At 35.9% G+C, this 20,441-nt stretch overlaps 1 protein-coding gene across 1 annotated transcript; it reads left to right on the forward strand.

Annotated features, from left to right (window-relative positions):
* Positions 1-15,883: 15,883 nt before the first annotated feature.
* LOC133307805 (glycerol-3-phosphate dehydrogenase [NAD(+)]) lies at positions 15,884-19,964 on the forward strand. Its single transcript, XM_061508366.1, has 11 exons — positions 15,884-15,980; positions 16,261-16,337; positions 16,422-16,494; positions 17,785-18,002; positions 18,116-18,223; positions 18,437-18,500; positions 18,586-18,623; positions 19,034-19,154; positions 19,231-19,285; positions 19,382-19,430; positions 19,809-19,964. The coding sequence occupies exons 1-11, from the start codon at positions 15,884-15,886 to the stop codon at positions 19,962-19,964; spliced, it is 1,056 nt and encodes a 351-aa protein (XP_061364350.1).
* Positions 19,965-20,441: the final 477 nt, after the last annotated feature.

Genomic DNA, 20,441 nt, shown 5'->3' on the forward strand with positions numbered 1-20,441 from the left:
TCCATCTTTGTATGGTTATGATTTTTAATGTGAAAACATTAAATATGAAAAATCATAATCATACAAAGGTGGAAATAAATATAACCGTTGAATTAACATAATCGATCTAACGGTGAAATTGATTGGTAGTAATACTAATTGGTTGTTATAATATCTTACCCCTAGTTTAAATGATAATTTTTAAAAATAAAATAAAAAAATCATATTTTTAATTCACTCAACTACTCAAAGTAATCCTAAATTTTGACCATCCAAATCCAATATCAATTATCCTTACTTAAAAATATATTAATATAAAAATAACACGGTTTTTTATTCAAATGTCTTTTAATATAGACTCTTTTAATTTATGATAAAAAAAGACAAATAAAAAAATATCAGGTAAACTTTTAAATTAATCTTTTAATTATTAACTTGCATCATATTCATCTTTTAATATATTTTTTATCAAATTATTCATTTAAAGATCTAAAATGCCATCGCATTCGTTCTTAAGGGAAACTAAAACGATGGCAAAAAAGGAAAAATTTGCTAATTATTTTATATTTTTAAACACATTAATCTTTAGAGAAGTTACTAAATGATTCCTTCAAAAATATCTTATTTTGAACGAGCTACTGAAATAAAAACCCAATTCACATTTTTGTCGCAATTAAACCATTCGGCCTATCAAATTGGACCTCTTTTAACCATCATAAATTCATAATGGCCAATATTGACTACAAAATAAGAAAATGGCTTGATGGGTTTGATTTTAAAACAGAGCTATCTTTCTGGGTGAAGCTGAATTTATTTGGTGTCTTTGACTTCGAAACAAATAATATTTAAATTAATTCAATTGGTGCAGTTTGTATGTTCCTATCATGCACCAACATTGACACGGGACATAACACGTCGAAACGTTAATTTTAAAAAATGTCATTTTTTGACACATTGGAACACGTTTTGATATTAAATAATATTTTTAATATATATAATATAATATATATTTAATATATATAACAGCCCATAATAAGTCATATAATCAATTAAATATTCAAATTTCATAACATAAATATAAACAAAAATAATTTTTTCCTTGTTAATTTTTTATGTCAAATTTCATAACAAAAAAAAATTATTTTTTAAATTATTTTTTTTATTTAGTTAATAAAATAAAATAAAATTAAGACCTAAAAAAAAATGTGCCGAAGCTTGTTGGAAAGTTGACCGCATGTCGAAAAAAATTGACTGCGTATCGAAAAAAATATGTCGAAACGTGTTGAAACGTTGACCGCGTGTTTCAAAAAATTGACCGCGTGTCGGAAATGTGTCGGAACGTGTTCGACACACACAATTTGAAAAACAAAGCGTGTCCGTGCTTTGTAAGTCTGTTGCACTGATTAAAAGTGATTATTTGAATTTCAAAGTTAAAAAAAAAATCTCTTCGCAGAAGTATTACGAGAAAAACATCACATCAAACTCCAAATGGCAATATATATATATAAAGAGTGACAGACATATTAATGGTAAAAAATATATTCTCAATTTTGTTCACGGATTTCAATTTTATTTGAGGACTTTATTTTTTAATTTGGTGAGTCATTGCACACAAAGTAAATTAATGGTCAAAAATAAATATAAGATTTTTTATTCTCATACTAGAGCAACAATAACTTGATATATATATATGTATATATATATATATAAAAAAGTTATATTTACAAACTTTTTGTTTACGAACTCTTACAGATTACACTAAGTATGATCGGTCATACTTCAATCAAGAGTGTATGACCGGTCATACTTAGTTTAATTTGTAAAAAAAATTTGTAAATGGATCATTTTTCATATATATATATATATATATATATATGGTATCTGTTAGTTGTGATCCTTGTGTTGGGCTTCCTTCTTCAATGCTAAGCCCAAGCCCATTGAGGGGTTTCCTAAAAACCCTAAACCTTAGATCTCACCCCCTCTATATATTCATTAGTTGAGGGTGGAGGCTAGGTCAGAGATTAAGAGAGAGATTAGAAATTTGAGAGAAAATTGTTTGAGCAAAGTTTTATGCTTTGTATTTGAGAGATCTCTAGAGAGAGTTTGAGTGAAATATCTCTAGGGAGGTTTGATTATCACCATTGTTGGAAAGGTTGAGTTAACCACCACATTGGTGATTCTGATTATTTGTAACCATTATTTTCATAGTGGATTTTGATCTGGACTAGGTCCCGTGGGTTTTACTTCTTTATTGGAGAAGGTTTTCCCATGTTAAAACTGTTTGCGTTCTCTCTCTCCTTATCTCTCTCCTATTTGCGTTTTGATTTTTCGCTGCGCTGCCCGACTGGTGAAATTCAGGCCGAGGTATTGTCGAGATCTGAGATCGAGGATCTCATTGACTGACTTTCGCAAAAGGCTGCTTAGCCGAGCTTGAGGGAACCGAGTTCCCAACAGTGGTATCAGAGCCCGAGTTTGACGGGTTCTGAGGGAGACGAGATGGAGACCAGTGGCATAACCAATGATGGAGACATATTCAAGCTGATCGCAGACAATTTCACATATTGGAGACCGATGATGGAAGATCATCTCTACTGCAAAGATTTACATGAGCCCATTACCCTTGAAAAGAGACCGGAAGGCAAAATTGATAAGGAGTGGGAGATCCAGAGTCGTAAGGCGGTAGCTACGATCAGAAAATATATTGACAAGAGCCTCTTTGAGCACGTGTCCGAGTTCACGAACGCGTATGAGTTGTGGACGAAGTTGGAGTCCATGATTCAAAAGAAGACTCCCAGGAACAAAGCACACCTGGTTCGCTGACTTGCGAAGCTTGAATACAAGGACGACATGATTATGATTGAACACCTCAACACCAACAAAGGTATTGTGAATCAGCTGTCAAAGGCTGAGATGAAAATTGATGACGAGATGCAGGCTTTGCTGCTGTTGAGCTCACTGCCAGAAAGCTGGGATACTCTGGTGGTGACCTTGAATAATTCAACTCCAGATGGAAAATTGAAGATGGATGTCGTGACAAACAACCTCTTGGGCGAAGAAGCCAGGAGAAGAGAACGAGGTATTTCGAGCACGTCTGAGGCCAACATTGCTGAGAACATAGGGAAATCTGACTCCCGGGGTCGAGATCGTGATAGACGAGGAAAGTCCAGAGGTCGGTCAAAGCCGAGATATGAGTTGAAGTGCTTTTACGGTGGAAAGACAGCCCATAAGAAGCCAGACTGCTTAACCCTGCAGAATGATGAGAAGAACGGCTCTGTGAAGCCGGATCAGATTATTCCCAAGAAGAGGGAAGACAAGAGCACCACTGCAGTGGCTGCCAACCCGGATGCCGAGATATTCCTCCTTGGTGAGGATAATTATTTGAATGTTGCATATGATGACTGCATCTGGATTGTTGACTCTGGTGCCTCCTTCCACGTTACTCCATACAAAGGTTTTTTTCTCCTCTTACCGAGGTGGTGATTTTGGAGTCGTGAAGATGGGAAATCAAGTGACCAGCAAGAATGTTGGCGTCGGTGATATAACTCTGACCACGGATGTCGGATGCCGACTTGTGTTGAAAGATGTAAGGCATGTTCCTGACATGCATTTGAACCTGATCTCGGTAGGCAAACTTGATGATGCCGGGTTAGTGAACTACTTCGGTAGTGTTAGATGGAAGCTGGTCAAGGGAAACTTGGTCGTGGCCCGAGGTAAGAAGGAAGGCTCCTTGTACGTGATGCAAGGAAAGATCAATGGCGGAGAAGCTAACTCTGTCTGAGATAAACCTAGCTTGGAGCTATGGCACAAGCGCCTCGGCCACATGAGCGAGAAAGGGCTCCAGATCCTGAACAAGAAAGGATTACTGACCGGGTTGACAGGCCAAGCGTTGGAGAGTTGCACGCACTGCCTAGCTGGAAAGCAGCACCGGGTTTCTTTTGTGAGACCGAATCAACCAAAACGACGCAGGTATATTCTTGACCTCGTCCATACTGATGTCTGCTCCATGTTGGAAAGATCCCTTGGAGGAGCTCAGTATTTTGTTTCATTTATTGATGACCATTCCCACAAAGTGTGGGTATATTTTTTAAAGTCTAAAGACCAGGTACTTCAACCATTTAAAGAATTCCATGCAATGGTTGAAAGAGAGACTGCCAAGAAATTGAAGGTGGTCCGATCTGACAATGATGGTGAGTATTGCGGCCCTTTTGATGCATATTGCAGAGCGGCCGGGATCCGACTTGAGAAGACGCCCCCCAAGACTCCACAGTTGAATGAACTTGTTGAGAGGATGAACCGAACTATTGAAGAGAAGGTACGAAGCATGATATCCAATGCCGAGTTACCAAAATCATTCAGGGGAGAAGCCGTCAGAACTGCTGTTGACTTGATCAACCTCTCACCATCACGGCCACTTGAGGAGAAATTCCAGAAGAAGTCTGCACAGGTCGAAAAGCGGCCTATAATCAATTGAAGGTGTTTGGATGCCGAGCTTTCGTGCATATCCCTAAAGATGAAAGCGCAAAACTCAATGCGAAGACTAAAGAATGCATCTATCTTAGTTCGCTGAGATGTGAGTTCGGGTTCCGACTTTGGGATCCAATTAATAAGAAGATAGTGAGAAGCCGAGATTTGATCTTTTATGAAGATGAGAACGTTCATGACATCTCAAAGCCCAAAGTCTGGGTTACTGTCAAACGTGAAGAACCCATCCCTCCTGTCCGAGCTGAAGCAGGGGAAGAAAATCAAGAAAATGAAGAAAATGATGACCAGCAACATGCTGATGATGACCAAGACACTGAGGTCCGAGTTGATGATGACATCTGGGATGAGAATGATAAACCGGGTTCTCAAGCTGAAGAACAACCGAGATATCCAACTCGAGAAAGAAGACCCTCTACAAGATACCCATCTGATGAATACACCGTTGTTGCTGAAGACGGTAAGCCTCAGAGTTATGATGAGGTTGTGACGAGCTCAGAGAAAGAAGAGTGGGAAAAGGCAATGCAAGACGAGATGAAGTCTCTGCACGAGAATCAAACTTATGAGCTGACCGAGTTGCCTGGAGGAAGACGAGCTCTGAAAAACAAATGGGTCTACAAGATTAAGAATGAAGAGAACGGGCAGAAGCCGAGATACAAAGCCCGTATTGTAGTGAAAGGCTGTAATCAGAAGAAAGGAGTAGATTTTGAGGAGATATTTTCTCCTGTGGTGAAAATGACCTCGGTCCAAACCGTGTTAGCCATGGCGGCTTCGATGGACCTCGAGGTAGAACAAATGGACGTTAAGACGGCATTTCTTCACGGTGATTTAGAAGAAGAAATTTATATGAAGCAATCTGAAGTGTTCCGAGCTCCAGACCAAGAAGACTTGGTATGTCGATTGAAGAAGAGCCTTTATGGCTTGAAGCAAGCACCTCGGCAGTGGTACAAGAAGTTTGAATCATTCATGACTGATCATAAGTTTGAGAAGACAGAAGCCGACCACTGCTTATTTGTGAAGAGGTATGAGCCGAAGATTTTTTGATCTTGTTGTTATATGTTGACGACATGCTTATTGTAGGGAAAGACAAATCGAGGATAGCCGCCCTAAAAAAGGCGTTGAGCTCGTCCTTCACAATGAATGACCTCAGCCCTGCAAAGCAGATTCTCGAAATCAAGATTATCCGAGATAGACAGAAAAAGCTACTGTGGCTGAGTCAAGAGAAGTATATTGAGAAGATTCTGAAGAGATTCAGCATGGACAAAGCCAAAACAGTGAGCACCCCCTTAGCCGGATACATAAAGCTGAACCAGAAGCAATATCCGAGATCTGATAAAGACAAAGATGATATGATGAAGGTTCTGTACCAATCCGACGTCAGAAGCTTGATGTATGCAATGGTTTACACTAGACCTGACTTGGCGTATGCTGTTGGAATGGTAAGCTGATATCTGTCAAACCCCGGCAAAGAACACTGGGAAGAAGTGAAGTGGATCTTCAAGTACCTCCGAGGTACGACCAACTTATGCCTCCGATTTGGAGAAGGCAAAGTCGAGTTGCAAGGCTACTCGGATTCTGATTTAGGGGGAGATTCTGACTCGAGGAAATCGACGACGGGATACATGATGAGATTTGTCAGAGGAGCTGTGCCTTGGCAATCAAGACTTCAGAAGTGTGTTGCATTATCGACAACTGAGGTTGAGTACATTGTCGCGACTGAGGCAAGAAAAGAGATGTTGTGGATGAAGAAGTTCCTCATGGAACTCGGTCATGATCAAGACAAGTACGAGCTGGGTTGTGAGAATCAAAGCGCAATCCATCTTGCGAAGAATTCGATTTATCACTCCCGCACTAAGAACATTGATGTGAGTTATCACTGGATCCGGGATATGGTGGAAGGTGGAGAGCTCGAACTCGTCAAGGTGCACACTGACCAAAATTGGTCCGACATGATGACAAAGCCGATTCCAGCAAGGAAATTTGAAGACTGCTGTGAAGGAGCCGGGTTGATGCTGAAGCCGACGCATTGAAGTCGGAGGGGGAGATTTGTTGGGCTTCCTCCTTCAATGCTAAGCCCAAGCTCATTGAGGGATTTCCTAAAAACCCTAAACCCTAGATCTCACCTCCTCTATATATTAATTAGTTGAGGGTGGAGGCTAGGTCAGAGATTAAGAGAGAGATTAGAAATTTGAGAGAAAATTGTTTGAGCAAAGCTTTATGCTTTGTATTTGAGAGATCTCTAGAGAGAGTTTGAGTGAAACATCTCTAGGGAGGTTTGATTATCACCATTGTTGGAGAGGTTGAGTTAACCACCACATTGATGATTCTGATTATTTGTAACCATTATTTTCATAGTGAATTTTTGATCTGGACTAGGTCCCCTGGGTTTTTACTTCTTTATTGGAGAAGGTTTTTCCACGTTAAAATTGTTTGCGTTCTCTCTCTCCTTATCTCTCTCACGTTTGCGTTTTGATTTTCAACTGCGCTGCCCGACCTGGTGAAATTTAGGCTGAGGTATTGCCGAGATCTGAGACCGATGATCTCATTCACTGACTTCCGCAAAAGGCTGCTTAGCCGAGCTTGAGGGAACCGAGTTCCCAACACCTTGTGCTATGTAGCTAATAGAATCCTTCATGATGGAGCTGTAGATGGACACATAAGCTTGAAGAATGGAAAAAAAAAACTTGCAATAAGAGTGCATGGATTAATTCACAAAGAGATCCCTACCTCAGCAGCAAACAAAAACAAGGTAATTGTCGTGTCCTGTGTCGCATTGCAAATATAATGGGAATCGCCAGATTTAACCTTTTTTTAATACTAAAATGATGGCAAAATGTACAATCACTCTGATACGGACGTTGTAATGTTGGGTGCCAGATTTAACTTCAAACTTTGCAAAAACTTGATTTCGCATTGCAAAACATAGTTTTTCACAAAACTAGTGATTCATTGCATTGCTCACTTCTCTGAGCATATGTATGTTAATTAGGTTCTTATTCATGAAGATGAAGTGTTTTTGGACAAGGGAGTTTGTGTAAACATGATGATACCAAGTTGGGTGATGAGTGTCAAATATACTATGCTTTTAATATTAAATATGGTTCAAATAAGAATTAAAATAATTTAAAATATAGTATTAATTTAATAAAAGAGTAAAAGAGAGTAAATTGCCAACAAATAGATAAGAATCTAATCTTTGTTATTGTTTTAGGTTGTTTCAGACTAGAATAATAAATTACTAACCTGATAAGGATGAGAAGACGGTTGCAATCTGAAGAATATCAAGGAAAATAAAGAAATAAATAAAAATAAATTATTTGGTCAAGCTCACTCCACTTTTCGCTTCAGCGAGCAAGTGAGCGAAGAGAAGAATTAAGCTCGCTCCACTGCTCGCTTCAGCGAGCAAGTGAGCGAGGAAGAGAAAAAGCTTGCTAAAGAGGTCGCTTCAGCGAGCTCCTCAGCGAGTTGGTCCAGAATTCAAAGCCCGAAATTTTCCTCTTTAAATACAACTCGAGCAAAGCCGTGAGAAAAAATTCTGGAACATGAAGAAAGAAGGGAGTCAGAGACGAAACGAAAGCCGTGGCGGAAAAGGAACACTGGCGGAGGGGAAGGAAGGAATCATTCTGCATCATTGATCGTCTTCATTAATCAAGTTTCATCATGAACTTTATTTATCTTCTAATATCTTTTAATTCTGTTTTTATAATTATGAATAGATAAATTCCTGTTATTAGTTAGGGCGAGACGGAACCAATGGGTTCTTGAACGATGTTTGCTTTTATTATGATTTATATTCTTGATTTAAGTTATGCAATCAATCTGTAATTTATTCCTAGTCTTATTTATGATCTGGCCAGTCTTGAATGAGCATTAGAGTCGTGCATGACAATAGGGATGTTGGTGTATCGATTCCGATTGGTTGATTGCTGGAATTTGTATGATCTAGGGATAGACTTATGAATTCTATAACCGTAGGTTCTTGCGTTAATGCTTATTTTATGAAAAAGTACTAAGGGATTAGACTTTGGATTAGAATAAAGGATTGGATTACCAAGAGATTGAGATTTAATCAATCGTAGAAAGAGCTGTTAATAATTTGATCTTGAATGTAATCGTAAGTATAGGCAAACTCGTTAAGAAATCATTGGGGAAGTTGAATCCTAGCTACGCCTTTTTATTAAAAACTTAAACCAATTTCTAGTTTTATTAATTCTGAATTTATTTTCTAAAATATTAAAAACTAAAAATAAGTTTACAAATTCTGTTTTTAATTTAATTAAAATATTCTCAAGAAACTCCTTTCACGATCGATCCAACTTTAGTTAAACAGATAAATTATTGCTTTGTCATAAGTCCTCGTTGGATCGACAACTTTTCTTATCACTTTATTACTTGTACGACCGGTGCACTTGCCGAGTCAGCAACAAATTTTTGGCGCCGTTGCCGGGGACTGATTTAATCAACATTAATCATATCTATAAAATTATAGATTGGATCATTTTTTTATTTTTTTTATTTTGTTTTTAATTTTATTAGTTTTGTTCTTAGTTTATTTGTGTTATTTTTAATTTTAATTTTTCATTTTAATTTTACTTTTTGTTTCTCTTATTTTTATTTTGCTTATTTTCTTTTATTTTATTTTTTTATGTTATTTTTGTTATTTTTATTTTTCTGTTATTTTTATTTTTATTGTCATTTTATTTTATTGTTAGTTGAATATTTTAATTGTTATTTATTTTATTTTATTTTGTTTTGTTAATTTATTTTGTTTTCCTAGTTTAGTTTGTTTACTTTAAAATTAGTTGGGTCCACTGAGCCTTAGTTTTCTGGTTTATGCATCTGCGAGGCACTGTTAACCCCAGTGACCTACAGTACGAACCAGAGTTAGGACGATTAGAAAGAACTAATAGGAAGTGTTTGACCGCGAGAAAGAAAATACAAAACGCATCGAGCTCCAATTCTACTGAAGAACCAGTCATGGCCGAGAACAACCAAAACCCACCAGAAGAACTGATGAACCATTTTCTAAACCCTAATTTCTCGCATCCGTCTGCGAGTATTAGAAGGCCTCAAATTCCAGCAAATAATTTCGAAATAAAAGCCTCCTTCCTAAATTTAATTCAACGTAATATATTTGAAGGAGATCTGGTCGAAGACCCAAACCGACATATTTCTAAATTCTTACAATTGTGTAACCTCATCAAAGCTAATGGGGTACCTGCTAAATTCCGACTGATGCTTTTTCCTTTTTGCTTAAAAGGAAGAGCACTTAATTGGTTGGAATTGCAACCTGCTGATAGCATCTCCACGTGGGAAGAATTAGTTGAAAAATTTAAAAAGAAGTTTTTTCCACTCTCCCGATTCTCAGAGTTGAAAGAACATATTGACAATTTCAAGCAACACGAAGGAGAATCCCTATGCGTGGGATGGGGAAGATTTAAAGAACTAATCAGGAGATGTCTGCAGTACGTTCTATCGAATGGCGAGAAGGTTCAGATCTTTTACAAAGGAGCTACGTCAACATATAGAGTACTCTTTAATGTCGCGGCTGGAGGTAGTATTGGAGAAATTACTCCAACTAGAGCTATTGACTTAGTTGAAAAGATGGCATCTGAAGATAATGAGGTCACACCAATGCAACCTAAGAGAGGAGTTATGCAGTTAGAAGGGTACGACGCTATGTTCGCCAAACAAGACAAGATGGATCTAAGGCTGGATTCACTTGTTAAACTCTTTACCCAAAATCAAATTCCCAGTGGTATGCGACACTTGTGGCGAATAGTGCCGATAAATGTGAGGCTATGGTTACTATAAACCCAGCTCAGGTGAATTCTCTTTGGTACGGCCAACGTAGGGAGAACAATCCTTACAGCAACACTTATAATCCTAGTTGGAGGAATCATTCTGCATTGTCATATAATCAAGGAGCACAACAACAAGCTAATATGGGAATTCAACCAGCACAATCTAATCAGAAAGCAGCTTGGGAAGTTGCATTCGAAAAGATGGCTCAATCTCAAGCAAATTTCGCAGAAGAAACTAGAGCATCTTTAAAGAATCAAGAAGCTTCCATCGGATTGGTCAGCTTGCCAAACAAATGGCTGAGAGGCCTCCAGGAACCTTTCCTAGTAATACAATTATTAATCCCAAGGAACAATGCAATGCCATCATTACTAGGAGTGAAATAGTAATTCAACCTGTGAAAAAACCAATAGCTGCACCGAGGAGTGAAAAAGATGCAAATAAGAAGCCTTCTGAAGATAAAGTCGATAACCCTGTCGATAAAGATGTCATAATTTTTGGAGGATCGTTAAATGATACCCCACATAAGAATGTAATAAAGAAGCTTTCTTTAGAGGAAAGGATGAAATTACTTGGAGACAATCCTTATGTTAAAGCTCCTTATCCTCAGAGGTTACAGAAGCACGAGCAGAAGAAAAATTTCTCTAAATTCTTAGAGATTCTTAAGAAGTTGCACATTAATATCCCCTTTGTGGAAGCTTTAGAGAAAATGCCATCATATGCTAAGTTTCTAAAAGAGATCATAACCAAGAAGCGGAATCAACAATGGGGAGAAAAGAACCAGCACGACGAAGGAGACCATCGGATCAAGGAAACTAGATCTGAGTCTGGGAGAGAAGATAGGAAAAGAAGAAGAAGAAGAACGATTCAAATTTCAGATCTAGTTCTAGTTCTCATCTCTTGTATTTTCAAACAAAAGATCACCTATTTTTCCTTTTTCTCTCCTTTTTAACCTTCGCGTTGTTTTTTAATGGTTAGTGAATGCCATTGTCATCAGAGAAGAAATAATTGTAGAGCTATATTAAATTTTAGATTGGATTAAACTTGAAAGGACATATATATACTCCAAGTAGCCCTTAAATTTTGCTTCATGTGCATCCCCTCACACTTTAGGAACATTAAATTAACCCAATGAGTTGATGGAAAGATAACCTACAGTGCCAGATGACTAGTAGTGCTTTATCCTAGAGATAGAGAAAATACACTAGGCTCTCTCTCTCTTGTTCTTAAGCATGGAAATTTATGTCTCTTGCTAGTCATGAGTTGCAGCAGTCATGCTTTTCTCTCTTTGCTCTAATATATTTTATATTTTAGTCATTATGTTTACTATAATTTGTTCAATACTGAATAGCAACCATTGGTGCTATTCTTTCTTTAAGGAACATTTTTGGTGGCCAGTGACATGGAATCATAATGGCCATTGTTGAGTACCACAAATGTGATTCAAATTGAATGCTTATTTATTTTTCACATAAATCTCACAAATTCTGTCTGTAGCAACTCCAAATATATTCTTCAGTCAAATTATTGCTTGTTGATTGTCCAAATCCAATATCAATTATCCTTACATAAATATATCTGTTTTTAATTCAAATGTCTTTTAATATGGACTCTTTTAATTTAGGATAAAACAACACAAATAAAAAAAGTACTGAGGTAAACTTTTAAATTAATCTTTAATTTTTTTTAATCAAATTATTCATTTAGGGCATGTTTGGTGCATAGTATAGTATAAGACCTGATAGTATAAGACTTGATAGTATAAGACTTGATTGTATAAGACCTGATTAAATTTCAAAACTATACAGTGTTTGGCTTGACATTGTATAAGATAATGTATTGTATAAAATAATACTATCCAGTGTTTGGTAATGCAATGTATAGTACCAGATAGAATAAAAATAAATATTTTTGACAAAAATACCCTTTAATAAAAAAATTATATAATTCTTTCAAACATGTCATATGATATTAATTTATATAAAAATCTATTGATCATTATGTCCAAAAATAAAATAATTTTTATAGAAATAATTTTTTTCAATATTTTAAAAAAAGTTGATTCTATTTTATAAACATTTCATACCTTTAGTTGAACTTTGGGATTCCAGCCGTGGGTTTATCGTGAATGATACTTGTATAATCAAAGTTGAGTTTTCGGTCAGAAGATGAAAAACAAGTAGATCAAGCTGTTAGCAAAATTGATGTTAGAGCAGATTCTCCACGAGTTGAGTCAAAGGGATCCCATTACGGAACTGATAGAGAGCCATGTTCTTCTGAATATAAACCGAAAATTGAACCTACATGCGACGACGTAATCAATATTCATATAAAGATAAAGATATGAGGAAAGGTGAAGGTGGAAGTAGGACTACGAGGGAAGAAGAAATAGGGAAGAAGAAGAAAATGGTTACTTGGGTTAAAATCGGGAAGAGAAAGATGAGAATGTATTAACTAATACATCAATTCCTTATCAGGGTTTATCCCACCTCCTTAGACCTGATAAGCTTATCCATCATTTTAATGTATAAGGGAATTCTGATGTATAAGCTTATACTATACGATGATCACACCAAACAACTGAAAATGTCATAACGTATAGTATAAGCTTATACTATCATGCCTTATACGTCACACCAAACAGGCCCTTAAGGATCTAAAGTGTCACCACATTCGTTATTATAGAAAATTAAAACGGTGGCAAAATTGTTTCAAAAAGAAAAGAAAAAAATGATAATTATTTTATATTTTTAGACACATTAATCTATAGAAAACATACTAAAGGATTCCCTCAAAAATATCTTATTCTAAAACGAGTACTGAAATAAAAGCCCAACTCACATTTCTGTCCCAATTAAACCTGTCGGCCTAACAAATTGAAACCTCTTTTAATCATCTTAATGGCCAATATTGACTACAAAACAAGAAAATGACTCGATGGCCTATGAAGCACCGACACTTCAAAAATCCTGACGTGTCGTGTCCGACACTTCCCGACACTCTCGGACACTCCGACACTCTCGGACACTCCAACACGTGTTATAGAAATTAAAAAAAAGGTTCAAATGTTGCGTTGCGTTGAAATTTTAGTTTCAATTATTAGATTCATTGAATTACGATTACCATTTTATTGAGTTTAATATAAATATTTGGGATATTTTATGTTTCTTTTCAAAATTTATGAATAATATAAGTTTAGATTTATTTTTTTTGTTAAATTATTAAATATTACATACAATATATATTACATAAATTAAAATTTTTATGTAATATGAAAACGTGTCCTAACGTGTCGAAATCTTACATTTTTTAGAATTAACGTGTCGGAGTGTCGTGTCGTATCGTGTCACGTGTCTCGTGTCCGTATCGGTGCTACATAGTCGATGGCCATCGACGATGGGTTTGATTTTAAAACAAAGAGCAAACCCCAATTGTAAAGTTTATGGGTGAAGCTGAATTTATTTGGTGTCTCTGATTTCGAAACAAATAATAATTAAATTTATTCAATGGTTGCAGTTTGTCAGTTTAGGAAAATATTTAATATGGTCCAGGACCACTGAATTTTTTGGTGCTCCCTCTCACATCATTAATTTTTTCTTTCCCTTTTATCGCTGTTATTTTTCCTCTTTTTCAATTTTATCCTCCTATTTATACTAAGGGACCACCTAAAAAATGGTGGTCATGTTCACAAAAAATAATTCAGTGATTATTGGAATTTCAAAGTTAAAAATTATCTTTGGAGAAGTATTATGAGAAAACTGGTCTTCACAGCACCCGAGTCGAAATTTCAATATATATATTGATTGGGGGGGGGGGGGGGCAATGTCGAATAATGACTATAAAAAATTTAGTTCATCTAATCTCATGTTGTATGAGACTCTTATGTTATAGACATAGATATGGTGAAATCCACATTTATTACAAAAAAAAGATGGGTTACTCTTATGTTGCATAAGAGTAATTTTTGGCTAAGAATTTTTATTCTTATTCCAATGTAGGAATACACCAGCGTAAGTTATATATACATATATATAGGGAAAACATTTTCTTCTTTTAAAGGAGAAAATTTTTCTCCTACCAAAGACTCATAACATAAGTGGGTCCCACTATGAATTTTTTTTCTCTCTCCACTATTTTGTAGGCCCCACTTATACTATGTGTCTTTGGTAGGAGAAAAATTTTCTCCTTTAAAAGTAGAAAATGTTTTTTCATATATATATATATATATATATATATATATATAGGGCTTAACATTTCTACAGTTGCCGTAGACAGTGTTATCTGCAGCTGACACAGAAAAGTGGGCCCCACAGCTTTTAAAAAAAAAACAGGATCCGGACGCGGATCCTGACTTGTTGTAGGTACAGCAGCTGCAGAAATCATTTTGCCATATATATATATATATATATATATATATAGGCTTTAATAACTCTTGTGTTGCTACAGATCAGAAAATTTGCAGCAACACTTACTTCCACCAGGATCCGGTTCCGGATCTTAGAATTTTTTATTTTATTTTTTTAATTTCAGGATCCGGCTCCGTATCTTATGTAAATATATTTGCTGCAAGTTTTTTCATCAGCAATGACAGCAGAAATGAGGAACCCATATATATATATATGAATTTATCGTTTACTATAAAGTTATTTCCTACCACCCAAAATTATATCATTATGAGGAGTTAGTGGAATTAATGACGGATGATTTGGTAAGATTTATAAAAAATAAACAAAATTACCAAAATATCCTTCAGTACTTTCTTCAACCCTCAAAACGATATAATTTTGGGATTGCTTTATCTCCGGTGGTAATATATATATATATATATATATATATATATATATATAATGGGAAAACATTTTGTCCTTTTTAAGGACACAAGTAGTGTCCTTTTAACTGCTTATAATTATATACTTCCGGGAATATATGGTTATAATATTACATAGTTATAATATTAAGGTCGTACTTTTTTTCACTTTCCACATTAGTCAACAAGTTCTAAAGAGAGAAATAAAATACAATTTTAATACTATAACTACGTATTATCCGGAATACATAGTTATAGGTAACTAAAATGACATAACTTGTGTTCTCCTAAAGTCCCACATGTAATACTCAAATTTATTTGGTATCCCTTAGCAACGACCCATGAGCTATGAAGCTAATAGAATCCTTGATGATGGAGCTTTAGATGGACACATAAGTTGAAGAAGTGAAACAAAAGTTGCAATAGGAATGCATGGATTAGTTCACAAAGTGGTCCCTACCTAATCAGCAAACAAAAACAAGGTAATTGTCGTGTCCTGTGTCACACTGCAAACATAGTGGGAATCGCCAGATTTAACTTCAAAATTTGGATAAACATAGTTTCACACTGCAAAATATAGTTTTTCACGAAACTGGTGTGCCATCCAATGACCCCTGTCTTTCCCTTATATTCATTCTCTTCCTCTTCTTCATAGTCTATCTTCTACTTCTCTGTGTCACTGTTCCCTTCATTGCATTGCATTGCACACTTCTCTCTTTGTCCCTCTCTTGTTCTTCATGGCCCCTGCCCAAGTTCCAGGAGAGGGTGAAACTGTGGCCCAAAACAACTTCTTGAATAGTGTCGATGATGCTACATATGGGATCCAAAGTCACAGTCATTGGTAGTGGCAACTGGGGCAGTGTTGCAGCTAAGCTTATTGCCTCCAACACCCTCAGGCTAAGCTCCTTCCATGGTACTTTTCTTGATCCTTAGTATTCTCTTCTCTTTTGAGTTATGGAATGTGAGCATATGTATGTTAATGAGGTTCTTATTCATGAAGATGATGTGTTTTTGGACAAGGGAATTTGTGTAACATGATGATCCCAAGTTGGGGTGTGGGAGGGTGAAAATGATTAAAATAAAATGCCACAGTGACTTTGGATTATGGAAATTTTCTGCTGTATGCTGAAACATAACTTTCTCTCTTTAGAATCTTAAATTTCCCATTTTGATGAATCTTTTGATAAATTCAGATGAAGTGAGGATGTGGGTATATGAGGAGACATTACCAAGTGGGGAGAAGCTCACAGATGTTATCAATCGAACCAATGTAAGGACTAGCCATGCATTTCAATATTTCATTCCCCTTATGTGTTCCATATTTTTCAATGAATATTACTATTCCTTTTGGCAGGAAAATGTCAAATATCTCCCTGGAATCAAGCTTGGCAAAAATGTTGTTGCAGATCCAGACCTTGAAAATGCAGGTATTAATTTAGTTTTATTTTAATTGTTTACAGTTTGGGATTGTTGAATAACATAGATACAAGAGGAAATGATAGTAATCCTTGTTGTATTAAACTACACAACATTGGTGCTATTATATAGCAAACCAATTGAAGAATACAAAGAGACACACTCAATGTGGGACTTCTACACTCTTAACACTCCCCCTCAAGCTGTAGCATATAGATCATATGCTACAAGCTTGATACATAAATAATACTCCCATTAGGAACCAAAAACAACAATGCTACATCAACGTGGAAGATGCCGGAATGATCATCGGCAAAGACAATTGTGCTGGAATGACCATCAGCAACATGGACAGTGCTCCCCCTCAAGAGGAACTTCTAAAGAGTACCGGAATTATCATCGGCAAAGGCAATTGTGCTGGAATGACCATCAGCAACATGGACAGTGCTCCCCTCCAAGAGGAACTTCGGTGTCGGAATTAACATCAACGGAGACAACATCAGCAACTTGGACCCCTCAAGATGGATGATGAATAGTATAAATACTCCATCTTGGGAAGAAAGAAGATTAAAGAAAAACAAAGCTTCGCGGAATCGGAAAAGTCGCCGGAGACGGCGGTGGGTCGTCGAAAAAGTCGTTGGAGACGGTGGTGGATCGCCGAAAAAGTCGCTGGAAGTCATCGGAAAAGTCACCGGAAAAGTCGCCGGAGACGGCTATCAACGGTGGTCGGTCAACGACAACGGTGGTCAACCCAACAACTTCCCAAGGATCATTCTTTTCTGATGTGACAGATCAGTCTAAGCTGCAGTCACAGAGCATACTAAAAAAAACCCGAAAAAGAAATAGCAACGGGAATCCCTCAAGGAGGGTGATATCTCTCTATAACCATATCGAAATTATGGAAAATAGAATTAAGTTAAACGGATTAAGATTCCTCTTGTTAGGCTCTAGATACCATGTTGAATATCATAGATACAAGAGGAAATGATAGTAATCCTTGTTGTATTAAACTACACAACATTGGTGCTATTATATAGCAAACCAATTGAAGAATACAAAGAGACACACTCAATGTGGGACTTCTACACTCTTAACAGGGATAAATGTGATGTTGATGTTGGTGATGTTAACGTTGTTTAATTATTTACTTTGATTTAGAAGATAAAAATCACGAACTTATACCAAAAGAACCGGATTCATAAGTTGAAAATAGGATACAAGACTCCAAAAGCATTTAAAATTGTTCACTCTTTACTTTTAGGTTGGGGTTTTGTACTATTCTGATCGGGTAAATTATGCAGTGAAGGATGCCAATATGTTAGTCTTTGTGACTCCACATCAATTTATGGAAGGAATATGCAAAAGGCTTTCTGGGAAAATAAGGGCAGATGCTGAGGCTATTTCTCTTGTCAAAGGGATGGAGGTCAAAATGGAAGGCCCATGCATGATTTCTAGTCTCATCTCCCAGTTACTGGGAATCAATTGTTGTGTTTTAATGGGAGCCAACATAGCAAATGAGGTAGTTAGAACTTAGAAGATATTATTACTATTATTATTATTATTATTATGATGATGATGTTTATGTTTATGTTTATGTATATTTGGTTGTTCTAATTAGTACTGTTTGTACAGATAGCTGTAGAGAAGTTTAGTGAAGCAACTGTTGGATACAGGCATAATAGAGAAGTTTCTGAGAGATGGGTTCAGTTATTTTATACTCCCTATTTCATTGTGACAGCTGTGAGTGCATCACATTTTTTAATAAATGAGTAGCAAAATGTTGAAAAAATTATTACAAGTAATTCTGAATGAAACTCAGGAATTTGCTTAAAGTAATCAGTAATAATGAAATATTGTCAGGACAGAATCATTTGATCATTAGTTTTTTTAAATTTGTAGAACTTTGAGATATTTTACTTTGTGGTTATGATTTTTGAATTCTATAATAAATAGGTTCAGGATGTTGAAGGAGTTGAACTCTGTGGAACTCTGAAAAATATTGTGGCCTTAGCAGCAGGTTTGTTGTACTGTATCTGCAATTTGTTCTCTCCCTTTTTTTCAAATTTTGTGAAGGTTCAAGGAATGACACATAAATGGGACAGGTTTTGTTGATGGCCTGGAGATGGGAAATAATACGAAAGTAAGTTTAAAGGATTTTATGATCAAAAGATTTATATTTATATATGCCAAGTTATTCTTACATGGTGTAAATATAAGAAGTCTTACACTTATTATCTATTTGTATCTAATGGTTCATATAAGAGCAGGATTGAGAGTATAACTTGCAGGAAAAATGATCCTTACTTGGTATATATATATATATAAGAAAGTGTGTGTCATTTTAAAGTATGTAAAGTTATGTTATTTTAAGAGAGAGAAAGAGATAAATAAAGGGGGGGAGTGGACAAAAAAATAAAATAAAGATGTGGGTCTCATTTCTCTGTGAGAGTGAAATGACATAGGTTGTATCATTTAAAAGGACAAACACTTTTTCCTAAATATATATATATATATATAGTATCTTATTTTTTGTTCTCTAAATATGTGTAGGCTGCAATCATGAGACTTGGTCTTAGAGAGATGAAAGCATTTTCAAAGTTGTTGTTTCCATCAGTTAAGGACAGCACCTTTTTTGAGAGTTGTGGTGTAGCTGACCTTATCACAACATGCTGTAAGGAAGCTAATTAATTTCACCCCAATTTTTATTGCTTATCTTTGTTTCATTAAAACCATATTATCTGTGGCAGTGGGTGGAAGAAACAGGAAAGTTGCTGAGGCTTATGCAAAGAATGGGGGAAAGAGGTTGCTTTGTATTTCTTTCTCTCTGGTCCATATTTCTAGGGTGACAAAAGGAAAATGGTTGATTTAGTTATATCTGATTTTAGTTCTTTTATGCAGGTCTTTTGATGAGCTTGAAGCAGAGATGCTTCAAGGCCAGAAATTACAGGTACATTCATGAAACTTAATATAGCAAACAATATAATATTTACTCTGGAAAATAGTACTAGATAATCTTGCACACATTATATAGTGATAACTTGTTAAATATAAGTGCAGCAAAGTGAAAAAATGGAAAACACCATGCTTATTTGTGCATAGATTATGAGCTTCATAATATCTTTATCCATAACTCAAGACTAAAAAAACAATCAAACCCAGTTTGAAATTTCATATTCATGGAAATTTCTTCCAACCACAAATTAAAGCATAAAATTCTTTTTACTAAAAAGAATCATTACCAATTGATCAAAGAATCATACCAAGTAGTGTGGTTTTTGTGTTCTTGATTTTGATGTCCTTTATATTCTAACTTTCTTGCAATAAGGGTGTCTCAACTGCGAGTGAGGTTTATGAGGTTCTAAGCCATCGTGGGTGGCTAGAGTTGTTTCCTCTCTTCTCAACAGTGCATGAGATAAGCACTGGTCTCCTTCCACCATCAGCCATAGTTGAATACAGTGAGAAGCTACCCAGATCGTTCTAACTCAAGGCCCTGGGAGATACTATTTGTTGTTTAAGATATATTACTTACAGTGACAGTTCCAAAATCTTATGCCAACAAGGAGCTTGTTTCCATGGTTAAGGTTCTTTGAAGGCTTAAAAAAGTTTTATATGATGTTCTTATCTAGTTATATTATTTCCCCTGCAAGCAATACATGAATCATACTTACATAGTTACTTACAATAAAGAAGTCATTCAAATTTCTCTATTTTTCCATTTTCCAGAAGCTATTAACTGAACTATTTATTTTCAATCCCCAATTCAGATAAGGAAAATGCTTTAGGATTTAACACTTCAGGTTGTACATATTGTAGGACTATTGCTTCACTTTTTGCTCTCTCTTTTATTCCCCTTTTTTGTGACTGAACTACACAGCATGGTAACCTATCTTCCTTCTATAAATTTCTCCCTTTCTATTCCTAATGGGATTTTTATGCTGCACATCCAAATATTAGTAAG

Source organism: Gastrolobium bilobum, unplaced genomic scaffold, assembly GCF_033153095.1.
Source record: "Gastrolobium bilobum isolate Gb01-03AN ecotype WA unplaced genomic scaffold, APGP_CSIRO_Gbil_v1 utg16143, whole genome shotgun sequence".
Lineage (NCBI taxonomy): Eukaryota > Viridiplantae > Streptophyta > Magnoliopsida > Fabales > Fabaceae > Gastrolobium > Gastrolobium bilobum.